Consider the following 26839-nt stretch of genomic DNA (forward strand, 5'->3'; position numbering starts at 1 on the left):
GTCCTGTACCAATCCCTTAAACAACATGCGTACAAGTTACAAAAGATAAGGGATGTTTATATCTGCAATAGAGGTGAATATGTGGTAATTTAAAAAAAAAATATATATATATATATATACTTACTGGAAAATGGCAACTTTGACTGCTACTGGGATGTGGGGGAGCTGCGCTGCCCACTTCAGTGTCACGTCCTGGTACACGAGTAACATGTTATTATGGTTTCCGACCAAAGTGTTTATTGTTCCTTCACTCACTGGGGGATTTTAAAAGAAAATGACAAGATGTAAGAAGAACTGTGAAGAAGTACTTTTCATTCTGATGTATGTACATATTTACATATACCCCACCACCCACCCCTTGAATAACCAGCATGTTGCATATAAAATATGAAATATTTATCATCGCAACATAAATGTTGTAGTCATGGATAAACTCACAGACTTTTATTTTACTCTGCATATACACTGTTCCTTATTTATTTCATAATAACTATTTCTATGGCACTTTTCTCCTAATGGGAGTAAAAGCACTTCCCAGTTACAGAAAGGGGGAAAAAAAATTAAGGTTATAAAAGAGACCACACACAAGGAAAGATGCAATACAGGATGGGACATTACTGTAGCTATTAAATGCCAGACAGGTTGTAGTTCATTAATTAAATGCCTGGGTAAACAGGTAGGTCTTGGGCCTGTTTTTATAGATTCACACAGAGAGGGGGCCTCTCTAACTGCACGAGGCAGATTGTTCCAAAGAGTGGGAGCAGTGAGGCTAAAAGCTTGGGCCCAAAGGAAGTCAAGGAGATTCTGGGAACTGTTAGGAGTCCTTCATCTGCAGATCGAAGTGAGCGAATGGGAGTGTAGGGAATAAAAAGCTTTTCAGATAGCTGGGACCCTGGTCATGTAGTGCTTTGTTCATTTGTTTTACTATTTAAGAGCTCTATGGTTACAAAGGGAGCAATTCCAACAAATCGACATCTACCTAAAATGTATACGAGTACACATCACAAGCATTAGCGACTTGTAACATATTTTCGCTTCAGGAATATAAATACAGACCATGAGCAAATGTATAAAAAATTGGAAAATATTTCATTTACAATGCTTCAGTTAGCAATACGGAATCATTAAAATGAAGAGGTTAAAGCGAGGCCCACCCACGTTTCTCCGTGGCTGTGTAGGTACAGTAGCACTACGGGAGCTTTGTGGGGTTTTTACTTGCTCTAGGTTGGAGAAGCGCAGACGTTAAAAGTATTCCCTTTCACATTCATGCTTGTAAAGGTGCAACAAACTAAGCAAATTGCAGAGATACATTTATGTAGAACTATTACCAAGTTTGTAAGAAAAAAAAAACAGACAAAGGTATTTTAGAATATATTCTTTACGTTTTCCTAGCAATGCATGTAACTGTGTCCTGATTTTTTAGTTTTGGTGCTACTGCTCTTATCTCAGACATTACCTCTCCCATGCTCTGTCTCATGTCTTTCTTGTTGTTTGTTTTCTTCACATTGTGTATGTGAATGAAAATGATTATCCTATCTTCAAGATACACTAAAGGTTAAAAATCATCTCCTGTCTTTACAGAATCCCCACATTTCAAGCCTTTCAAACATTATCTAAAACACTTGTCTGATGTGGTTATAACCTTTCGAATATATTACTGTCATCATTTCAATTAGTTCTATATAGGACAGCACATGTAACCAGTAAACCTCCCCCCACCCCCCAAAAAATGTTAAGTAACAATGATGACCAAAGGGAATTGGTTGTATAACGATAGAAAGGCCCTAGCTTCAATGCGAAGAACATGGTCCAATAATAAGTGTGAGCTTTATGCGACACTGGCAAGCACTTTATCTATATGTGCATTTATCTGGGCATTGAAAATGTGTCGTTTTTAGAAAAAGAGATTCATTGCAGTCATATGGTAAACACAATAAGGAAAAGTATGAGACTGTGCTCATAGTAACTAGGCATACAGTATGTTTAACGGCAGTGCACAGACATATATATATATATTTGTACAGTTAGGCAACCACCGGCACAAACCACTTTATGCACACAGTTTCATTACTTTCTAACTAACCTGAACAATATGGAAGGAAGCAACTTGGACTGTAATCAAGTTTTTTCATGAAGCGGATCTGTCCATTCTCCTTGAGGCAGAAGACGTTTCTTTCGCCAAGAACAAAAATAGAGGAAGCAGCCTGATTAAAAGAGACGACGCAGATCTCCAACGCCTGCTCGCCGATGTTCAGAATCCAATCCGCCTGCAAACAAAATGCACAGCACATACTGTAAATCTAAATGCTTTAGCAGCTGCATGTATTGTCACCTACAGTAGTTACAGTCTGTTTCTATCTGGAGACACGCTTTAACCCTTTTAGTCCTGAGTCTTAGGAAGCGTTTAATCTGCATAAGCCCCACTATGCTGCCTGAACAGTAAAGGTTTGCGATAAATGTTCCACTTCCCATATTTAAAAATATTATAGGTATTTGCACACGTTAAAAAAGGTTTCATTTATATTTTTTTTATTACAGGATTGAAGCAGAGCGTCTTCGGAGCTGAACAGTGTTAATTTCAGCTCCATAGATACTTTCGTAGGGTGTGCCGGTATCTATGTAGCAAGGGAACTTGTGTGCCTAATGAAATGGCAGCGTTTAAATGTCCAGCGTCATTCGGGACAACAGGAAGCCATGACGTCATCTGCCGCGTTTTCCGATTGGCTACAGGGACATTTAAACTCAACAGAGAACCCGGCAGCACCTACGAAGCTAAGTATCTCTGGAAGCAGGGGGTCACCAGAGCTGAAATTAGCACAGTTCAGCCCCAGAGACCCCCTGCTTCAATCCTGTGATACAATTAAAAAAAGAACAAATTAAACATGTATTGCTGCTTTAAAGGTGCAGTCCCTCTACAAATAAATCTGCATACAGAATCAAAGCAATCTTTTAAGTAAGGAACATTTTTATTTATAATAGTCAAACATCTACAAATTTACAAGTGTACAGTACAGTATATCTCATGAGTGACAGCAGAAAACGGCAAGAAAAAAAAATGACAGTAAAGGCAAAGTTTACTTAAAGGTCATATAGTAGCAACAAAAAGTTTCAAAGACACTGTTGAAACCTAATCTAAAGTAGACCATTCAAATACATATTTGTGAAATTATCTAATCTTTTTTTCTCATTCTAATCAAATACATCTGATGCAAGTTCCCATCTCCCTGTGTGTCAGGCACTTACAATTAGATTGTAAGCTCTACGGGGCAGAGACTCTGGCCGGCAAAATTCTACATGCAGTGCGGTGTACACTTTCAGCACTATATAAAAAAAATAATACTATTGAATAATTTTTGCAGGACCACATATATGATCAACATTGTAAATCTTCTAAGACAGGGCTTTCCAACCAGGGGATTTGCAAACCCCAAGGGGTTCACCCCAAAAATATGCAATAACGGATCCAAGGCAGAATAGTTTCTTTCTGAGCCGGTGTGCGGACTGCCGCAATCGGTACAGCCCCATACTTCCCTTTAGCGTGGATGATATAGCAGTCAATTACAGCAGTGGTGCGCAAACTGGGTGGCGCGCATCCCAAGGGAGGGGGGGGGCATGAGACTTTACCGGGGGCGCGCAAGGTTTACAAAGGCCCCGCGCTGAGAGCACCAGGCCTGTGTAAACTTAATTACTAGGCTCTGGTCATGCGTCTCTATGACGCATATGTGCTGTCAAATGACGCCCATTGCCATGGAGATGTGACGTCAAATGACCCCGCAGGTCACGTGACGTGACATGACCGTGCAGCGTAATTTGACACATCATTAGACGCGAGGGTGGGGCTCGACCGAGGAAGGAGCAGGTAGGGGAGGCCCAGGCGCGGCGAGTTTGCACACCGCTATATTACAGCACGAACTTTCAAACTCGCTCCCCACAACTGCATCCACAGCAGCAATGCATTGTCGGGCGTAACTGGAAGCTACCGCAGTAATTGCAAGCTATACTACCAATGCTTTCTGCACACAGTGAGGGGCAGTTTGGGGCCTTATTTAGCATGTGTTCTACCCATGAGCTCAGGACACTATACTGGGATCAATCAAACTGTTTTGTTAGCAATAGTATAATGAGTAGGCAATAAGACTTATTAATTAGGGGTTTGCAGAACAAATATTTGTAGCAGGGGGTGCACAATGTAAAAGAAGGTTGGGAACCACTGTATCTAAAATATTATTTAACTGAGCCCAAGTCCCAATAGCATTCCTAAAATGTATCAGACATGGTCAATTAACTAACGCCTAACAAAAACAATATTGTATTGTATGTCTTTATTTATATAGTGCCAAAAGTATACTCAGCGCTTCACAAAGAATACAGTACAAGGAATTATAATAATACAATAAGCGCAGCAAAATCAGACAATAGGAAAGGAAATCGCTGCCCCGAAGAGCTTACAGTCTAAGAGTTTTGATGGGGAATTTACAGAGAGGTGAGGGAATAAGTGCTGTAGATGGGTGTGCTTGGTCACAATGGTTGGTAGGAGTGACTGAGTGTGGGGCAGTAACCATGAGTGCAGACTATTGGGATGCTTGATTTGTGGGGCAAGTTTTAAGGTTAGCCAAATAACTTAAGGGTTAACACGCTTTACAGGGGAAGAGATGCAGGGAGGCATGGGTGAAATCAGGTGTGTATGTCTGGCTTGTCTACTGTATACTCAATTTGAAGAGCTACTAGACATCTTAAACTATGAAACAACAGTACACTTACTACATGAGTTGCCACATGTCTGGGGGTTTTCAGTTTATTGCCACTCCAACATATATTGAAAATGAGTTAGAAAGAAGAATTGTATGTTTGGTCTGGGAAACATTTATCCTCTCTGCTAAAATGAACATGATGAGCTGAATGATACTGATAATTATCTCTATACACTGCCTTACAGCTCAAATCGTCTTGGAGATAATAGACCTTAAAATACACAAATTAAATGGACAGGTCTTTTGTAGAGGACACAAGCAATGCAGCATTTAGCTGAATATAAATAAAATAACATTCAGGGGCTAGTCAATTTACTGTAACAGACAGTTACAAGCTAATAGAAACAAAAATCAATTAGTCCTGGTTTGTATTTTATTGTAATAATTATAATCATTTGGAAGTGCTTTGAGATCTTTTGGAGAATCTAAAATGACTTCAATAAATGAAATAAAACACACAGGCAATTGTACGGAGGCTGACGGGGATGTGCTAAAGGCACTGAGTGACTAGAAAGAGTGGGAGTGGTTGGTACAGTATCAACCGTACTATGTGGAGTTGTTTAGGGCTATAGTGTCCTAACTGTACAATCCCTCCTAGTTTATTAAACCATTCTGTAAACAACTTAGCAATGTAACTGGCTTCCTTAAAAAAAAGTAATCATGCTTCAAGCAACTATTTAGCAGGTTTATATTTCTTTAAAGCAATGTGTCTCTCTCACTGCCCAGTACTTTTGCATCTGTTTTGTCAGTTAATAATTTGGGAAATCCTTTTGGAGCAATTAGGGGAGAAGTTGCTTGAAGCAATAGTATAATGTGCTGTACTAAAGTCTGTGTCAATATAACTGAGCAGGGTTGCATCAATTGAATTCGCAAAGTCTGAGGTGGTGTGAAACACTTTTGCTTAGTGCAAGATGAAAGATAGAAGCTCAATTAGCCAAGCTCCATACATAAGGGGCAGGAACAAAGTGACACAAATTGAACCTTTTCTCCAACAAGATGGATCAGATTTCCCCATCTTGATACATAATTCCATACATGTGGAGCTCACAAAGATATATTACCATTTCTCTTACCATTTTATGAACACTCAAACAGGATAGTAAATAATCTAAAATCAGCAATCATTGGGGTATATATTCCCTTAAGTCTGTTAGCTTTTTCATTTGAAGGGCTGCTAATAAGTGATGTGGCTATCACAGTTTAAAAGAGCAATCCAAGCGGGCGATTGTTTTTAGTGTGTTTTTTAATTTTTCCATATAGGATTGAAGCAGGGGTTCTCTAGAGAGGAACCCATTAATTTCAGCTCTGGGGACCCCCGGACTTCGAGAAGTACCGAGCTCCAAAGGGGGTGCCGGTAGCTCTCTGCGTTTTAAAGCTCCCACGTCATGTGGGCCAATGGGAAGCCGCAGCACCGGATGACATCACAGCTTCCTATTGGTCTGCAGGACGCTGGAGCTTTGAAAAGCGGCCATTACGTGAGTGCTGCTAGCCGAGTCGGAGTGAATACCGGCACCCGCTAAGGAGGTAAATATCTCGTGAAGCAGGGGGTCCCTGGAGCTGAAATTAATGGATTCAGCTCCGGAAACTCCCTCCTTCAATCCGAAGTTAAAAAATACATTTTAAAAAAATCGCCCACTTGGATTGCCTCTTTAATAAAGCCAATCCATGGTTCTGTGTTCACCCACTAACGGAAAGCAGCACAAGTCATCACTGTGTTTATTTGGTCACCTTACATGTCTTTTCCTTGATGCATTGGCAGTTTCTTGTCCTACATTCTACCAATTTTGCAGCAAGGAACTATTGATAAATGTATGTTTTCCATCTCTCTCATTTCTTTCACTTGCATTAAGCCTAATGTGTAACATTATATTGCGTTTTTACCCATACAACCATAGAAAATAAACTTGATTTATGTCTCCATAAGCCTAGACGAGTTCATCTTAAATCCACATGACATTTCAGCAAGTTTATTTGATGTCCATATGTAGGGTAATAAGGGCTTTGAATCAAAACAATCCCAATTTTGGGAAAGGTGATATTGTGGTCCTAATTCAAAGTGTATGTGAAAAAACAAATGCTACGTATTTGGGCTGAAAGTGGAACCGGAGATCGAAGAGAAAGTGAAATGTCAAAATCAGACGTGCTAAAAGATTTAAAAGAGGTGATGAATGTTAAAGGAATAAAAATACCTTAATAGTATTGGAATGCAAGTATGATGTTATTAGCATTGCAAGTAAAATGTTAAAGCAGCAGTCCTCACGGCTTCAAAATAAAAAAAAATACAAAAATGTGTGTGTGTGTGTGTATATATATATATATATATATATATATATATATATATATTTTTTTAAGCAGGGGGTCTCCAGTGCAGATTTCAGCTCCAGGGATCCCGCTTCCCGAGATGCTTGCTTCCGTATGGAGTACCGGGATCATCCTTAGGAGCCCTGGCTGGGTTCACAATATGGCCGGTTTAAAAGTCCCACATCGCGCAGGCTAATAAGAAGCCCTGACGTCATCCCTTGCGGCTTCCTATTGGTCTGTGTGGCCGGAACATTTAAACTGAAGATAGATACAGACACCCCTCTTACAGGCAAGTATCTCCGGAAGCAGGGGGACCCCGAAGCAGAAATCAATGTGGTTCTGCTTTGGAGACACCCTGCTTCAAAACTATTCAACATTTTTTCTTCTTTTTTTTTTAAAGTGGCATTGATGCTTTCATACTCCAGTCCATTTAGCATTATTTATTGGAGCTGCACCTCAGTGAACCCACTTACACATGATTGTACTGTATAGACGTTATATACTGTATGTGATTTATACATTTGGTTATTATGTTTACTTGTCTCTAGTCAAGTACTAGTCAAATCTTCATTTATACAGGATTCATGTATTTTTGTCTTCATGTACATTGAAGTGCTAGGAACACAGTTTAGTTTTACTCTATAATTTAGAGGGAATAGGGGTCCCTTTTAGTTCCCTTTGCACCAACATCAGATTAGTTATCTGTTCTTTTTTGATAGAGTGGTGCTGTCTGATCCCTATACTTTGTCTACAAAGCACGTAGTGTATCGCAGAGTAACTCACCAAGCCATGGTGGGGCAATTGGAAGTATTCCCAAACCATGGCGGTGGCTCCTCTGGGCAGATGACCGTGTGGTCTATGAGCTAGGAGGATGGAATACCACAAAGGCCAACTTGGGGACTACCAACATGACATCTTCGAGAGGCACATCCGCATTCCTCTGCCTCATCTTCCCCAAGACGCTCCTCGCAAAGCTAATCAGAAGAGCCACCATCACCACCACCGTCACCCTCTCCAACTTCGACTGATGCACTCCCTGATCCAGGTGGGCTTACAGCAGTTGCAACCTCCTCGATGCTAGAAGTGGTCCCTGCTACACTACCCATTCCTCTTGCCTGCAGTTCCCCCTCCTGAACTCCGACATCCCAGCCTGATGATGCTTCCTTTGCCCAAGCTAGAGCCGCAAGAGCAGAAGTAGAGGTGCTGACCGTAGCAGACTCAGATTGTCTAACTGAAGCAAGATCCAGGGACACAGATTTAAAACCTGTCATCACGGACCACGACAGGCTAGAACTGGGCCCTGCTCCAGCAACCCAGACACCAGTCTCACCTGCTTGCGCACGCAACATGTTCTGCTGCATCTCCTGCTCGCACACATGTTCAAAAAACAGCTAGGCAAGGGCACAGGAAGCATCATCAACCTCTGTCACTATGCACACATAATCACCCGAGGTCAATGACAAAGGAAATTAGGAAATGAGCTACTAACAAAGGTGGCACTGGCAGAAACTCACTCTCCATCAAATAGCTTTAAAATCCTCAGTCCTACCTGCTAATTCCGAGCTCCTTTGCAACACAGCCTGTTTCTTTGACACAGGCTGAATAGCAGTAGGAACAGCAGGTTGTCTGTGAGAACAGCTTCCACATAGCAGCTTTGAAAAGGTATATTATTGAGATTTCTTTTTATATAATTTGATATAAGAATATATTATTTTATTTTGTGAAAGTTTGGGTTTAGTTTAGGTTTTTAAAAACACTTTTAAGTTTCACCCAGGAGCTGCAGTGACTAGGCCCCACAACCCCTGACTTCCTGTGGGGCTGCTACTGCAGCTTCTCTCCCATTCCCCCCCACCCCCCCATGTTCTCTGATTTTTTATGTTTTTTAAAGTTAATTTCTGTTTATTTACTTTGAGATGGGCGCTGTACTCAACCTTTTAAGTTGAGAGAGGGCTGGGTGTAGCTGATTGCTGTGGAGAGAGGAGTTAACAAGGGAGAAATAAAAACTGCAGCAGTTTTCAAAACTGCCTGCAGTCCTCCCTCAGCAGAAGGGAGCTTGATTGATTCTTAAAGGGACAGCTCCCCTCTGCAGCTCTCTTCGCAGGCACTGCCTCCTCCCTTGCTTTACTGGCAAATAAGATCATGCATAAGGGGAGGAGGGCACATAAAAGGGGTGCAACACCCAGACCCCCTAAATCCAAGGAAACCTGCTCAACAAATGCCAGCCACAGCCCTGTGCCTAGCACATTCAATGCCCTGACTTAACCTCCCCCTCAGCTCCTGCTAGCAGCTTAACCCCTGCAGGTCCATCTACATCATGGGCTCAGGTGGCAGCTGCAGGAACTGGCCCCAGCAATTCCACCGCTGGGGCTGAACCTGCCTTAAGTAGGAAGCATGGGGCGAGGTGCCTAATGTCACCTAGCCAAGGCATGGCGGTATATATACTGTAAGGGCTGTGGCTGATGTAGAAAGCCCCTCTGCAGTGCTGGCAGCCAGCAAGAGGTATGGGAAGGGAGTTTTCTTTCTGCGTATGCTGGCTGCCACCCATACCCTTGTGTAGGGGTTGGGCACACGTATAATCCTATCAAATCTGCCCCCCATCGCTCAGAGAGACTCATGCGCCCACACCTGCAAGCTCTGGGAGAAATAAAATCTCCCATAATAAAAATTACTTTGGGCTGCATGGATATGGCGCTGAGGCATGTGCTCTCATTCATGCGGCAGGTGCCCCTGCAGTTACCAGAGAGCACAAAGTCTATGGAGGGCTCCTTTGGGGTACTGTACGAGGGCACTCTATACAGGGCACGGAGATTAGGCACTTTCTCTACAAGGAGCTGGGACATGCTCCAAGAGCTGCCCCAAAGGGCTCCAAAAGCTGCCCCAAAGAATTAGCCCAGCTCCTGCATCCACTCCTTCTGCCAGAACACCATCCCGCTGAGCCCACCACAGTGGGGCCCTCAAGGGCCCAGGTTTCCCCTGAGGCTGTAGAAGAGGTTGCTGCTTCTGTTCAGTCAGCAGCCTTCATTCTATCCACTGTTCCTTCCCCTAAAAAGAGTGGGCCTGGGGGGAGAAGAGAAATGCCACCCTGTTACAGCCACCCCATTACCACCATCTTCCCCCATAGCACACCCTACCCCCAATATGAGGACTTCAAATGGTGCGGGAGAGTGGGAGACAGTGGCACCCACTCCCGGAGAATGCCCCCTCCCCCCCCAGGAAGTGTACAGTTAAAACAAGCAGGAGGGGGGCTAAGGACGAGAAGGTTGAACCACACTTGGTTCGCCCTCTAAAGAAACAAAACATCCATTCCGTATAATGTTCCCTGTTCTGGCTTATTCTTGAAGATCAGCCAGCCTGGGAGTAAAGTGACGGATCAAGAAACCAGCACAGAATCGCAGGCAGGTGGACTGGAGCCAAACCCCACTCCAGATCCCCAAGGGGGTGAGGTCAGGGGATCTGAAAATGGAGGGAGGAGATAGGTGGGAACAAGGGAAGGGGGGGCAGAGTGCTACACAGAATGAGGCCCTGCCACTGAACATGGATGGCTGGGGTGCCCTCCACTACCCCTCCAGATTGGAAAATAGTCCCCAGGGGGATGTGTTTCGGTGCATCTACCATATCCATACAGTTGTCTTCAGGTACTTGGGGACGGTCAGGGTCCCCCTCCAGTTGGGACACTATAGTATAGGACTGACCCCCATTGTTGACACTGGGGATGGGAATATGGGGCTTGTTCAGGGAATTGTAGAAGGGGTGAGGGAAGTGGTTATGGAGGGGGGAGCTGTGGTGACTGCCCAAAAAATATCAAGGAGGCATCTGCTGATGTGGTTCCTCTTTGTGGGGAGTCCAAGTTGGGCTCTCTGCAGGAGGTGCAGACTCTCCATAGGGTGCTACAGGATATTACAGACCCTGACCCCTGTGACAGCTACCCCTGGACACACAACCCCAGAGTCACATTTCAAAATACCACAGAGGGGGCCGATCTTATGGCTGAGGAGACTACCTCCCGCAGGGATGGGCAGGAGTTTTGAGGTCCTTAGCCAGGAGGAGCCTGGGGAGTTGGAGCCGAGTGAGGGGAAGTCCTCTGACACCGTGGAGTTGGTGGACCTCCTGGGCCCGCTTATCCACATCAAGGAACTAGCTGAGCTCATGGATAATGCCTTTTATGGGCCTATAATGATGACGGTGAAGTTAGCCCTCCAGTGGTAGAAAGATGCCTCGCTCATCATCCGCTCTCTGGTAGAACACTACTATGAGAGCCAACCACAGGGCCAAAAACTCGAGGAGCATAGGTCATCTGCACGCACGGAAGTTTTACCACTTCGTGCAAGCCCACAAAGCTACTCATGATTCAGTTTGAGTGCTTGTGGGAAGCCCAAGACCAACTCCTGATTAACAATGGCTTTGCGCATAGGTACTCTTAACTGTAGGGATGGATTTTGCAGGTTCCAGATGCTCTCCTTTATGCGGAAGAGAGGGTATTCTGTGAGCTTCCTGCAAGAAACCCATACCAATCCAGAGGATGAAGCCATCTGGCATCTGGAGTAGCGAAGGCATGGTCTATTTTAACCACCTCACCGCACAGCACAGGGGTAGCCAGAGCTACTGCTTGCCAAAGCTGGTAATCCAGGCCATCTATTGCATGTCAGGGTCTGGCACGGGACTGCATGTTAAATTTCCTTAATGTGTATACCCTGGCCACCGGACCCAAGAGAGCAGTTCTTCACCACACTTTCCCACTATCTGGAGAGTATTGATGCGGATTAGTGCGTGGTACTTGGGGGGGGGGGGGGATTTCAACTGCACTCGAGGCTCTGGACCATAATGGGAAAGATCCGTACCCCCTCTCTGCGTTGGCTTTGCAGAAGATCATCATCTGCAACTCCCTGTTTGACGTCTGGCGAGAACAACATCCCGGAGCATCCACAGAGTTCACCTACGTTAGGGTATGGGGTTAACGGATGTCCTTGTCCTGGATCAACAGGCTGTATATATCCACGAAGCAAGCGGCCCACATATCAAGAAGAAAAACTCACATCGCAAGAAGAAAAGCCTCATCAGAAGCACACGGGACTCCCAAAGAAACTCTGATGCGACTGGGCTTACACAAGGCCGTGTAAGTTATATATACCTTTATTTTATTTCACCTTCTCACCAACACACATACACCCATGTGTGCCTATCCTTCCAATTAGACATTAGACACCTGAGCTACCACACCTGCTCAGGATATAACTTCTTCATCTTAAAGAGCAATTACAAGTTCTATAACACTGCCTGTTTCCAACTATTGTGCTCCCCCATCCTTTTTGTATTCATTACCTACAAGGGTCCTGGATAGATCCTGCTGGGGTTCCGAGTCACAAGAGGATACCACTTGAAAACCACTTACAGGCAGTATTACACCACTCTTTTTATACTTCCGCACATCAGATAAGCCACACAGAGATAGCGCCCGGGTACCTTCTCAAACACACATGTATATATCCAGCCACAGCCTGCCGCAAACCCAGTCCAGTGTAATTAGGTTAACGCTGTTCACGGACCACAATTGTGTGTCCCTGATGGTGGCACTCATATCAGCAGTGCCCTAAGCAGCCTATTGGCACTTTAAAAACACAGTGTTGGAAGATAAAGGAGTTCGCTACGTTGGACGACCTGGAGAGGTTGCAATGCGGATTTTGCCATGTTAGAGCAGTGGTGGGGCGTGGGCAAGGTTTGCCTGCTCCTCGAGTTTTCAGAAGTACGTCAAAGGTGCTAGCAGACTCAGCGATTCTGGGATCGAGGCCCTTAGTGGGGAATTGCTTGATCTTGAGAAGTGGCTGTCTGCATCACGGTACTAAAACCTGCAGAGTGCGTACGTAGAGAGGAAGTGTGCTGTCCAAGACTTGAAAGAATTACAGGCTCGCGGGACGTACATGTGTTCCCTCGTATTCTTCCTTCTGGAGATGTATCGTGGGTCGCGCCTCTTCTACACACTGGAGAATATGAGGGGAAACCGAAAGCACATCACCTGCTTGTTAGCGGTAGACATTTCCCCTCTGATGGACCCCGAGAGCACCCAGAAGGGGGCCCAGAGGTTCTATACCAACCTCTCCATTCAGCCGAAAGCATGCACAATCTTATGGAAGGTGCTTCCCACAGTCAACGAGTGTGAAAGGGAGTGGCTTCAGTTACTGCTGACTCTTGCTGAGCTCTCTGGAACCCTGTCATGTCTGCGGTAAATCGCCAGGGCTACGCAGGCTGACTGTGGAGTTCTTCAAGTTTTTCTAGGAGACACTGGGACCTGATTTTACAGAGGTCCAGGTGGAAGAGCTCGAGACCGGTGTTATGCCCCTTTCATGTCTGTCACTGCTTTCATAGAAGGGGCATCTCTGCCACATCTCCAACTGGCGACCGGTCTCACTGCTCCCACTGAGGCTCACGTCTGTTGGAAGAGGTGATTCACTCCGACTAGTCCTATACTGTCCCTGACTGGACAAGTCATGATAATATCTTTCTGGTCGGGGACCTGCTGCACTATGCGCAGAGAACTGGTCTGTCCCTCATCTTCCTGTGCTTAGATCAGGAAAAGGCGTTTGACAGGGTGGATCACCATTACCTCATACAGGCTCACCAGGCTGGCTGCAGCTGTAACTATGTATTTGGAGGAGAGGTGGGGTAGTCTAATTATGTATTTGATGGGGTAGTGTAAGTATGTATTTGGGAGGGGTAGTGTATGTATTTGGGGGGGTAGTGTATGTATATATTTGGGGGGTAGTGTAAGTATGTATTTGGGAGGAGTAGTGTAAGTATGTATTTGGAGGGTTAGTGTATGTATGTATTTGGGGGTAAAGCCAGGACAACCCTTTACCCCCAGCTCTCCGGATCTTTTCGTTGGACCAGAGCCATGACAACCCCCTTAGGTTGGATGACATGTGCCCGGCATGCCAAGGAAGAAACTGTACACTCTTGTGCTCCATATACTGCACTACATCGCCCTCATTACCCACTGCAAAACTATCTGGGCGCAGGTTCTACCAGCCAGCAAGGGCGCAAGAGCCTGGTGGAGGGAACTATATTCAGAATTGGTTCCCCGCCCTACCACATATCTTTGTTCAAGAATTCTCCAAGGCGCACTGAGCACAGAAGAGTGCTTGGCCCACTTTATGAACACCCCCATCACTTGTCCCTTTTGTGGAGAGCGGGAGTCTGTGTATCATTTATATTGTAGTTGCGCCAGACTGCAGATGCCCTTATCCACCTTGAAATCCTTCTCCTGCAGTTCTGGATGCACTTTTCCGTTTATCTGTTTATTTTTGTGTGCCCAGTGTCCTGGGGCAATAAACTTGGGGACCTCCTCACCAACCTGATCCTGGCATTGGCCAAGCTGGCCATATATAAAACCAGGAAACAGTGTTTGGAAGAGGAGGTCCCAATGTACATCATGAGTACACCAACTGGGACGGTGTCAGAGTTTCCCTTCCAGTGGTCTCATAGGCAGGGTGCTCTGTTCGGTAATCCCCCATTTGGATTAGTTTACCTTTACCTCTCTGATTCAGTGCAATTTGTATTTAAATTGACAGGTTCTCCCGTCTCTACTACTTACAGTTAGGTCTGGAAATAATTGGGCACTGATACAAGTTTTGTTATTTCGGCTGTGTACCAAAATAAATTCAAGTTACAGTTAAATAATGAATATGGGCTTAAAGTGCAGTCTATCTGCTTTAATGAGGGTATTAACATCCAAATTGGAAGAAGGGTTTAGGAATTACATCTCTTTAATATGTAGCCCCCTCTTTTTCAAGGGACCAAAAGTAATTGGGCAATTGACTCAAAAGCTGTTTCATGGACAGGTATTATAAGGAATGTAACAAAAATTGCAAAAGGTCAATCAAATGAGCAAAAATGGATAATGAAACAAGGATTGCAATAGAAAGTAAGGTCAACCCTAAAAAGTTCTTTAAGTATCTTTATAACAAAAAAATGAGAAAAGAAAATATAGGACCCTTTCAGTGTGAGATGGGTAGGCAGATTATTGGAGATAAGGAAAAAGCAGAGGTATTAAACAAATTCTTTGCCTCTGTGTTTACCAGCGAAGAATCAAGTTCAATAGTAGTGCCGCAGGAGGAAGCCACAACCTCCATATTAATGAACAATTGGTTAACTGAGGAAGAAGTTCATAAGCAACTTGAAAAAAATTTAAGTAAATAAGGCACCTGGCCCTGATAGCATACATCCAAGAGTTCTCAAGGAGTTAAACTCAGTAATAGCCAAACAATTATATTTAATATTCAAGGACTCAATTTCCACAGGCTCAGTACCACAAGATTAGCGTAAAGCAGATGTGGTGCCTATATTTAAAAAGGGAGCTAGGTCACAACCGGGAAATTACAGACCTGTAAGCCTGACTTCAATAGTAGGGAAACTACTTGAAGGTTTAATACGGGATAATATTCAGGAATACCTAATGAAAACAAAATTATGAGTAATAGTCATCATGGATTTATGAAGGATAGATCTTGCCAAACTAACCTTATTTGTTTCTTTGAGGAGGTAAGTAGGAATTTAGACCAGGGTAATGCAGTTGATGTGGTCTACTTAGATTTTGCAAAGGCTTTTGATACGGTTTCACACAAGAGGTTGGTGTACAAAGTAAAGAAAATTGGACTCAGTAATAATATATGCACCAGGATTGACAACTGGTTAAAGGACAGACAACAGAGGGTTGTCATAAATGGAACTTTTTCAGGTTGGGCTAAAGTCGTGAGTGGAGTACCTCAGGGATCGGTACTGGGACCACTGCTTTTTAACGTATTTATTAATGACCTTTGCTGATGATACTAAATTGTGTAAGGTAATAGAATCAGAGCAGGATGTAATTTCTCTATAGAAGGACTTGGAGAGATTGGAAACGTGGGCAGGTAAATGGCAAATGAGGTTTAATACAGATAAATGTAAGGTTATGCATTTGGGATGCAAGAATAAAAAGGCGACTTACAAATTAAATGGAGATATATTGGATGAATCCTTGATGGAGAAGGATTTAGGAGTGCTTGTAGACAGCAGGCTTAGCAATAGTGCCCAAAGTCATGCAGTAGCTGCAAAGGCAACCAAGATCTTATCTTGCATCAAACGGGTAATGGATGGAAGGGAAGTAAACATAATTATGCCCCTTTACAAAGCATTAGTAAGACCACACCTGGAATATGGAGTAAAATTTTAGGCACCAATCCTGAGAAAAGACATTATGGAAGTAGAGAGAGTGCAGAGAAGAGCCACCAAATTAATAAAGGGGATGGACAATCTAACTTATGAGGAGAGGCTAGCTAAATTAGATTTATTTACATTAGAAAAGAGGCGTCTAAGAGGTGATATGATAACTATATACAAATATATTCGGGGACAATACAAGGAGCTTTCAAAAGAACTATTCATCCCATGGGCAGTACAAAGGACTCGGCCATCCCTTAAGGTTGGAGGAAAGGAGATTTCACCAGCAACAAAGGAAAGGGTTCTTTACAGTAAGGGCAGGTAAAATGTGGAATTCATTACCCATGGAGACTGTGATGGCAGACACAATAGATTTGTTCAAAAAAAGGTTGGACATCTTTTTAGATGGGAAAGGTATACAGGGATATACCAAATAAGTATACATGGGAAGGATGTTGATCCAGGGATTAATCTGATTGCCAATTCTTGGAGTCAGGAAGGAATTTATTTTTCCCCTTATGAGATATCATTGGATGATATGACACTGGGGTTTTTTGTTTGCCTTCCTCTGGATCAATAAGTAAGTATAGATATAAAGGAAAATAAGGGATACAATGTGTTTGTATCCCTGAAGAAAATTCACTTATATGCACACTCCTGGGTGTAAAATATAACTTTTAATACTCAATACTTAAAACATATATTACCGAAAGAGATGGTATAATGAACATTAAAAATGAATTAAATAGTATAGATACATGAACCCATGTTTGGCTCTCAGCAAATGTATAGATACTCCAGTCAGTAATTGTTACTGGAATCCAGGGGGCTCAATAGGGTGCAACCAGCCAAGGTGAGTCCAAAAGAACTCAGCACTTGCAAACACTAGCACAGAAAGTGCATCACCCCACGTAGCAGCAGGGATTAATCACTACCTTCATGTGAATACCAATTAACAACACTGTATCAATGAGACCATACCCTAGCTGCTACACTGTTTTTAAATATATGTCTGCGCTAGTGAATTGCTGGAAAAGGCACTATGTTAAAACAGCCCCATTGCGGGGACTGATGACATAATCACGCGTCCAACGCGTGTTTCCCTCCTACTATGGAGCTTCGTCAGGGACAGTTTTTGGTATAGATATAGGATAAAGTATCTGTTGTCTAAATTTAGCATAGGTTGAACTTGATGGACCTATGTCTTTTTTCAACCTCATCTACTATGTAACTACAGTATGTAACTATATATCAAGCAATGGAACCTTTTTACTTGCTGAAGTGTTTATTTGGGGCAATAAAATACAAATAAAAAGGGGGGGGAAGTACTGAGGGAACACTGGGACATGAGCACAATGGAGGGGAAGGGGAGCTATGAAGGAAGTGGGATAAATGCAACATATAGGGATAGGTAAAAATCAGTAACTTTTCCAGGGTAGGAGAGATGACTGCTCAATATGGCTGCTTGTACTAAAAGGAAGCATGCTGGTCTAGGCTGATGGGAAATTAACTGGGACAATAACATTTGGCAAGGGGAGGGGGAGCAGTCCATCCAGGTAAAAAGGCAGGGGGTTGCCAAGGCAACTGGCTGAAGCCAAGAAACCCACAAGGGGTTGCAACATTGTTGCAACAGCTAGGCTGAGGAGTGCTGGCAGCCTGAAGACAGAGAAAAAGCACAATCCTGTTCCAGGACAACGATCTTTGAAAGAGTTTGGGGTTTCAAAATATTGATAAATACTAGTTCATGCTATATCCTAAAGTTGATGCTTAGTACATATCCCCAGATGAGCATAGACTTCTGCCATTTAGCTTTGTATTAGATCTTCTTTCTCAAAGTATACACATTTTTCGTTAGACCAGATGGATGAGGATCCAGTAAAATTAATAATGTAAATGCAAAAAACTCAGGTTGTTGGGTGGCCAACAGGTGTATTAAACAGATCTCAGAAGTTTGTCATTTTAATGCATTTTTAATAGTTCACGCTATCACAAATTATGCCTCTCGATCTTGCACTTACTGTTTAACTCTCACTGTTCATTCTACTATAGCTACACACAACTATTTACACCATTCTATAAATACAGATGCACTGCAGACTCCATTCCTTCGATCTGACAAATCCAGAATGCCTCTACAACTCCCTAGGACCAGAATTCTGCCACATTTGTATTTATAGTGAAAACTTGAAGTGCAAATAACACTTAACATAAATAAAATGGTGGTTACCAAGATAAGTGACACCCAGGGTGTTCATAACGCTTGAAATACTGTATAGCGATTTTTGTGAGTGTATCACCGCTATTCTTTTGTGTGTTATCTTTAGTAAATGCATATCTGTACTATGGTCTGTTCTCTCTAAGTTTTCTGAGTGGAGAACCTGCAGTTTAGCTTCGGACCTGCTGTCTGCTTGAAAGGTTTTTAACCGCTTAACTACCTGCATAGCCACATCATTGAAGATCCTGCTGTTTGATCATAAAATCACCTATGGTCTGAACGAAGGTTTTAACCTCAAACTGCTTACACGTATACTACACCATGCGAGTGGGAGGAAGCGATTTATTTTAATTTCCTTCCCTTGTTGGTATCTATTATTGGCAGCGTGGCACTATATTCCCTTTTTTGTTTTGCATAAAGCGGAGAGTATTTGCGCTCCGTATCCTGTGCTTGTACGTACTGTATGCATTTATGCATATTCCTATTATCTCTCATGTCCAACCCCCAAACTTTTGATGGTATGTTTCTCGTAATAGACACGTCCACTGACTGTATACCACTGCATCTGCAATCTTGGAATTGTCAATCTCTGAACACAGTCAATCTTTTCGAAGCATCAAAATTGCTACAAGGTGCGGGTAGGAAATGAAAGTTCAGTTGTGATCAAATATCAGTGTGAAACGTTCTAAAAACGTTAAACTTTCATGATAGCGGCTTTGCTGACAAATCCATATCTCTTAGCTCATCGCTATCCTTACTCTACACAAACATGGAGACTCACCCAAAGATCAAGTTATGTATATAAAAAAAAATGAGACCGTACTGTGATTAAGTGATAATCCCAACCAGCGCCAGGAGTATGGACAGAAAAGCGTCTCCTGCGTGATGAAGCAGGAGAGAGTCACACATGCTTGTGATGATGAGCAAGGGAATATTATATCAAATTGAAAGAAAAAAAAAAGTACATAAAAATATTGTCCTTTTTATGACCAAAGGGAGTCTTAGAAACATGTGATAAAACTCACAATAAAGTATTCTTTGCCATATGCGCTAAGGCAATTATCTGGTATGTCTGTAAAACAGCTGTGACTGGCGAACAGTTTTCTGAGAGAACATACTGTATTTACTGCTGTGTCCTTGTGAAAGCCAATGCTAAAGTAAAAATCATCTTCAGTCTTTCTAGCTTTTAAACCACACCACCTAACTATATGGCTCATTCCAGCAAATGCCGTTTCAGGAGCATACACTCCTGACTTATTTTAGTTGTTAAATCCTGTAGATCACCTCACAGCTCAGAGCAGCAGATGCATTACAGTAGGTAACAGGCCAGGCGCCATCACAATCATTCAGGAGGAGACTTGCCTATGCAAGGCACTTGGAACAGTTTACTTTGACAACTTGTACATGTTTAACAAGTTAACTCTTTAGCCATTCCTCATCCGCACCACTCAAGAAACAACACTGTGCTTTTGACAGGGCACCCCTGACCAACTCATAAGTCACATGAGAGATGTCTCACAGACTCTTTCTCTCTCCCTGCTTCCCCTCATGACAATTTAATGTAGTAGTGCTGTACAAGCTGTGATAAAATAATATAGCATGTGTTTCCTTTATAGGTGACTTAAGATGGCAGATTGTAATGTCCTTCCTTCCCTTCTGCCAAAACCACCTACCGATTAACAATATGTTTCTGTAATATCAGTATTTGTGTACTTCATTATTGCAAAACATGCCACAACATATAGGGAAATCACAGAAATGCACAAATAAGGGGTTTTACTTTGAAAACATTAAATAAAGCATGAAATATAACAAAATATAGGTAAAACAAAGGATACATGATATGAAGTTGAAAGGGTTTATAAATGTCAGTTTTAGCATTTGTTTGTAAAAATGAATGCAAATTTTAAGCAGAATAAGGTTAGTATAGTTTATTAAAATGACAAAATGGACATATGGAATTGGTACGACAGAAAGGGTAGTTACCCTGCTTACTGTTAGACTCTTGGCATCTCACAAGATAAGGCACCTTGCCATTGACCAGCAAAGATTGGCTTTTCCTTTCAACACCGAAGCACACCAGCAGCCTGAATCAACTGAACAGTTCAGCATTTGAACACAGCAGTATTTGTGAGAACATGTCTGCATTTCAATGCAGGTGTTAGTGTGTAGTTTTGTAAGCATTTGTTGTAGAGTAGGGGTATGGTGCAAATAGAGATACGGTACACGTAAAAGGGAAGAGAAAAGGATTGGACGTCAAAAAACATGACTGTGCTGTATGGTAACTTACAACGCCGGATAGTAACTTATGGCATAGCACCACTTAATAAAAATGGGCCATAAATAAGATTTAGCGATGAAAAGAATAAAAGATTGGTGAAGGGATAGCAAAAGAAAAAATGACAAAGAGGGAAACTGGGAGAGTGAGAGCAGAGACAGACGGAATACACCAATCCCCAAAAATAGGTATTTTTGGTCTTCTTAGAAAGTCTTGTTTAATAACTGTTCAAGTCGCTGTCCCACTTTTCCTGCAATTTCCTACGGCATTATTTACGGTTATTAATAGGAAAATAACTAAGGCACAGGGAGATGGTGACTTGACAAGGTCACATTGAGCAGACACCAGGTTCCCCCACTTCACAGGAAATACAATTAGAGTACATGTGACATTTTTCAGATTTCGTTTGTGTTTAACTGGAACACAAAGAAAAGCATTTACAATTGAACAGCCATTTTTCAATTCAAATCCCACATTAACTTGAAAGAAATCTCTTTACCACCAGTCTCTTTCCAGCACCAATCTTTTGCTGCTCCGTCTCCTTCCTCGTATCGGCATCTGTTGCAACAGCGAGCACCTGGTATCTGTTATAGAGAATCAAATAAATACAGATTTGAGATTATTTTTTTATGGCCTATAAAAATATTTCTACTTTCAGGAAAATGCTCCCAAATCAAAAGACTAACAACCAGCCACACAGTATTGTACTTGTGGAACTGCATTTAGATGAATGCAGTGGGTTGCCGTCCAAAATAACACTAGATCTAAGGACAGAATGCTTGGCAACACCATTTGAGTGATACATTATTTTCACACAATAAAAACATTGCATTATAGTGGGAGCCTCAGGAAAGTAGAGACACCAACTAAATCAATAATCAAAGTTTATTTCTTGTTCCAAAAATGGTTATCCATGGTTAGTCTATCAGGCAGCACAGAAATAATCTAACATTGTACAGCAATGTGTTTTACATAGCATATATGCTTTAACTATATATATTTTTTTACGCTAAACAAGACCGTTTCTGTGTGTGGTAAGGGGGGAGAGGTTTGCACAATGTTGGGCTACATTTGATGATGTCCCCCTCTGAAGACCACATCTCCAGGGAAGGTCAAGGCAGTGCTGATTAAACAAAAATAAAAAGGCAATATTTGCATTACAAAAATTCCGAAGATGAAAAAAAATAATGTTTTAACAGGTACACCATGGAAAAAAACATAGCAAACAGATGCTACGGACATAGCAGTTGCTCCCAAAAATACCTATCTTAAAAATGAGCTAAATGTGATGCCCTTAAAAAGAGATTCCCAACCTTATTGGAAAAAAAGACATAATAAATAATAATAATAATAATAATTATATATATTCTTCTCTCTCACCCCCTCCCCTTCCCTCACCCCCCTCCTCTCACCCCCCTCCCCTTCTCCTCTCTCACCCCCTCCCTTCTCCTATCTCACCCCCTCCCCTTCTCCTTTCTCACCCCCCCATCATTCTCATCCTCCCTTCTGTCATTCTCACCCCCACAGAACAGCCACAGAAACCACACACGCACAGACGCACACACGCACACCTCTCTCCGCTCCATGCTATTTCAGATAATACAAAAGAATCAGTGGAGTAGGCTTCATCATTAACAAGAGATGGAAAAATAACATAGTGGAGTATGAAAGCTCATCAAAAAGAGCAGCCAGAGTCATTATTCAGTTGACAAAGAGATACAGGCTTCAAATATTCCAAGACTACAGCATGCTCCAACATCAAGTCACACAGACAATAATTGGAAGATGAAACGAAATCAAGGAACTTAACAAAATGATCACCTCAAAATTATTATGGGAGATTTCAATGCAAAGATTAGGGTCCATGAGAAAGACGAAACATCGGTTGGTAAGTACGGTTAAGATAACAGGAATGTTGGGGACAGATTGGTAGAATTTACAGAATATGAAAACTTCTACATCATGAATTCATTCGTCAAGAAGAATCCAACTATAAAATAGACATGTAATGAATCCAAGGGAATCAAGGATGAAATTGACGACATCCTAACTAACAAGAAACATGTGATTTTAACAGCAGAGAATTTCCACTAAAACTGAAAAATCACTTCAGCTTGCTTGAAATTCATTGAAACACTTTAACAAACAATTATGAAGAACTCACGTATGAAGATTGCAGTTTAAAGCGCAGAAAGAAATGGAGAAATTACTAACAAAAAACAGGATAAGAAAATATCTAAAGACACAAAGCAATTACAGAGGAGACAATAAATGAAGCAATCCCAAAACGCAAGGATAAGAGTTGAATATGCCGAGTTGTGCAAGACGATTCGCAAACGTATAACTGAAGGTGTAAGAGAATGTAACTGTGATCAGAAGACTACTTAAGATAACAAAAGCTTAGAGTAACGATTTCTGATTGGGAATAAGCAAATCATTGCAGTCCAACAACATGATGGATCAAGAATAAAAGAATGCACACATCATAAAGAGAGTTGAGTACGTCTACATGAAATTGTACGCAAAAACAGATAAGACAGGGCATAATACAGCAGAGAAAGCGAGACGAAACCCCCTATGATGTACCATGCTTCCTTCCAGAAGAAGTAGCAAAAGCAATAAAATCCACGAAGCATGGAAAAGCTCACAGGGAAGATGGAATTACAACTGAAATCTTTAAAGAAGCTGGGGACGAAGTAGAAAAAAATCATTGCAAAAACTGTTTACATGTTTGAAGAACAAGAAAATTCCAGATCAATGGATTAATGCCATCGTTTTCTTCATCCACAAAAAAGGAGAATGTAAATTCAAAGGGAAGGGAAGGTGGAGGGTCCACTACTGCAACAGTCACTAGGAAAAACTCTAGTATGGTATACATAACTCCCCCATAAATGGATATAAAAGGAGGAGTGAGACCTATTGGGTGGTCAGCGTAGTTGTGCTTCAGGTGAGAAATTGACTCGTCTGCAAGAGACCACTCGAACGGCAATAAAGATCCTAATAATATACCAGTGTGTCTAGGGGTATACACAGAGAATCCCAATAGGTTAATGAAAATAAGGTAACGTAAAACCTCGAGTCAAACAATGGTAACTATTTTAAACACCGAAGTCTATCTTACTCTATGGGAAAATCCAAATCAAGCCAATGTTGGATAAGGTAAGTAAAACAGAGTTTGACTATGTTATATTAAGTTGGTGTGGTTGATTACCCCAGAGAATATGCTTAGATCGGGGTTTGATCAGGGTTACTCTAGTATGGTATACATAACTCCCCCATAAATGGATATAAAAGGAGGAGTGAGACCTATTGGGTGGTCAGCGTAGTTGTGCTTCAGGTGAGAAATTGACTCGTCTGCAAGAGACCACTCGAACGGCAATAAAGATCCTAATAATATACCAGTGTGTCTAGGGGTATACACAGAGAATCCCAATAGGTTAATGAAAATAAGGTAACGTAAAACCTCGAGTCAAACAATGGTAACTATTTTAAACACCGAAGTCTATCTTACTCTATGGGAAAATCCAAATCAAGCCAATGTTGGATAAGGTAAGTAAAACAGAGTTTGACTATGTTATATTAAGTTGGTGTGGTTGATTACCCCAGAGAATATGCTTAGATCGGGGTTTGATCAGGGTTGTATTTATAACCCCGATTTGAGCATGAGGATAAATAAATGCTCTATAGTATTATCATGCGCATATACACGTGGGTCATTCACTAGATAAAGAGGTGACTAGTGTGTATACTGACATTTAGTACTGTATTATTTATAAAATATTTTACCAGGAAGTAATACATTGAGAGTTACCTCTCGTTTTCAAGTATGTCCTGGGCACAGAGTAAAACAAATAATACATGGTTACAAATACAGTTACATAAATGAACAGGGTATACATTATATACAAGACATTGCGTGCATAGTTAAAGAAAATATATATTATGGGCGTATGAAACAGTTACCGACCAGATTAAAGTGTGAGACAGCCTTAGATTTGAAAGAACTTAAACTGGTGGTGGATGTGAGAGTCTCTGGTAGGTTGTTCCAGTTTTGGGGTGCATGGTAGGAGAAGGAGGAACGTCCGGATACTTTGTTGAGCCTTGGGACCATGAACAGTCTTTTGGAGTCTGATCTCAGATGATAAGTGCTGCAAGTGGTAGGGGTGAGGAGCTTGTTCAGATAGCTGGGTAGCTTGCCCATGAAGAATTTAAAGGTAAGACAGGAAAGGGGAACTTTGCGCCTAAACTCTAGTGATGACCAATCTAGTTCTTTGAGCATATCGCAGTGATGTGTGTTGTAGTTGCATTGGAGAACAAAACGACAAATTGAGTTGTAGAGGGTGTCAAGTTTGCCAAGGTGGGTTTGAGGTGCTGAGCCATATACTATATATATACTATGTGTTAGCCTCTGGTCATTTAATTTAGACCTGCTTGCTCAAAGTAGAGCCACTAAGAGTATCCTAAACACGACACAGGCATGTGAATTGGCTCTGCCTATCCATATATATTAGCTTATTACCTGGCAGAGTCACCTTAGACTAAAAGGTAAATAAACTTATAGTGCCAAATAGTAGGGGGTTAAATGCCCTCTAATTGCATGTCATAGCGGGGTGATTCTGTCTGGATGTTAACCCTGATGTGAATCCTTGCATTGTATGTAAACAGTTCTATAGCATGGTAACTGAGGGGGAATGAACCACTTAGATCAGGGGTGGGCAACCTATTTTTCAATATAGCCACAGGTGTGGCGAATTAGAAGTGAAAATAGCCACACCATATAAAAATGTGGCGCGCATGCGAAAATTTTAAACACACACTGTTTCTCAGGGCCGTTCTATAGTGTGTGCACCGGAGCCTGTGCGAACGCGCATGCACGTGACGCATGCTTTTTTTGTGTATGCTGTGAGCGAGTGAGATACTGTGTGTGTGTGTGTTATAAATACGTTTGAAATAAATAAAGAAATACTTTAATAAAGTATTTATTAACATTGTACATACACACACATTTCAGCGGCGGTAGCGAAATCTTTATTTTCCTCATTCTCCCCCTTGTCAGCCGGTCCCACGCTAACTGCCGTGCGCTCGCGGCACCATTATAGAAAGGCTGACAAACCTCGGCCAACTATAACTGCCACGCGCGCACACGGTGCAGCAAGCGCACACACTATAGAACGGTCCTCAGACCGCAACCCCCACATCTCATTTAACACCCCCTCATCACCATCTCATTTAACCCCCCTCATCATCTCCCCCAGCACCCTTGATCTCCCCCCGGCACCCTTGATTCTCTCCCCCCCCCCCCCCCCGGCACCTTGATTCTCGCCCCCCCCCCCCCTCGGCACCCTTGATTCTCCCCCCAGGACCCTTGATTCTCTTCCCAGCACCCTTTCTGCAGTCCCCCTCATCAAGCACCTGCACCCCCCCACCCCACTGCCTACCAGATTGCGGCGCGCCGCCGATGGAAGAAGCGGCGGCGGAAGTGGTGGCGGCCAGAGGCAGTGGTGGCGGGCAGGCATTTTTGGATGGCGGGCGGTGCGGGTGGCTGGCTGGCAGGCGTGCAGCACATCCCACAGGAGCGAGCTGGGGGGGGTGCGCGCATCAGCACGTCGCGCTGGAGCGAGCTCGGAGTGGATGGAGCACACGTTGGAGCGGGCTCAGATGGGAGGGCGCACAGGTTGGAGCAGGCGGGGATGTGGGAGGGAGGAGAGCGTGTTACACAGAGGGAGCGCGCTCCTTCCCTACCAAGGAAGGGGAGAGGGGGGGTTGAGGGGGCCGTCGCGGGTCGCAGAGAGAGTCAAGGCAGCCCTGTTCGCCACAGTTCCCTGCCAATTCGCCACAAGTGGCGAATGGCGATAGGGTTGCCCACCCTGGACTTAGATGATACACATCTCTCCCTAGCAGGGCTCCGGTAGAGTCCGCATATGACTACAAGCTGTACACAGATGACTCCCTTGCAAAGCTCAGGGGGAGCCCGCATGTAGAAGCTATGAGTGTTCAAATCGCTATTCTTGCTCCTTGTTTCACCCCAAGCCGTACATAGATATCTCCTTTGCAAAGCTCAGGGGGAGCCGGCATGTAAAGCTGAATGTTTAAATCACTGCTCCA

At 42.8% G+C, this 26839-nt stretch overlaps 1 protein-coding gene across 9 annotated transcripts in view; it reads right to left on the minus strand.

The window, feature by feature from the left end:
- The window catches only part of BBS9 (Bardet-Biedl syndrome 9), a 488279-nt gene that overhangs the window by 310597 nt on the left and 150843 nt on the right, over positions 1-26839 (minus strand). For all 9 annotated transcript variants that reach the window (XM_075586677.1, XM_075586680.1, XM_075586683.1 and 6 more), the window contains 3 exons: positions 21234-21318; positions 2084-2267; positions 125-254 (listed from right to left, as the gene is read on the minus strand). In XM_075586677.1, the coding sequence (XP_075442792.1) occupies positions 125-254; positions 2084-2267; positions 21234-21318 (399 nt within the window). The remainder of the gene's footprint in view (positions 1-124; positions 255-2083; positions 2268-21233; positions 21319-26839) is intronic.

This window comes from Ascaphus truei, chromosome 2, assembly GCF_040206685.1.
Source record: "Ascaphus truei isolate aAscTru1 chromosome 2, aAscTru1.hap1, whole genome shotgun sequence".
In the NCBI taxonomy this organism is placed as follows: domain Eukaryota; kingdom Metazoa; phylum Chordata; class Amphibia; order Anura; family Ascaphidae; genus Ascaphus; species Ascaphus truei.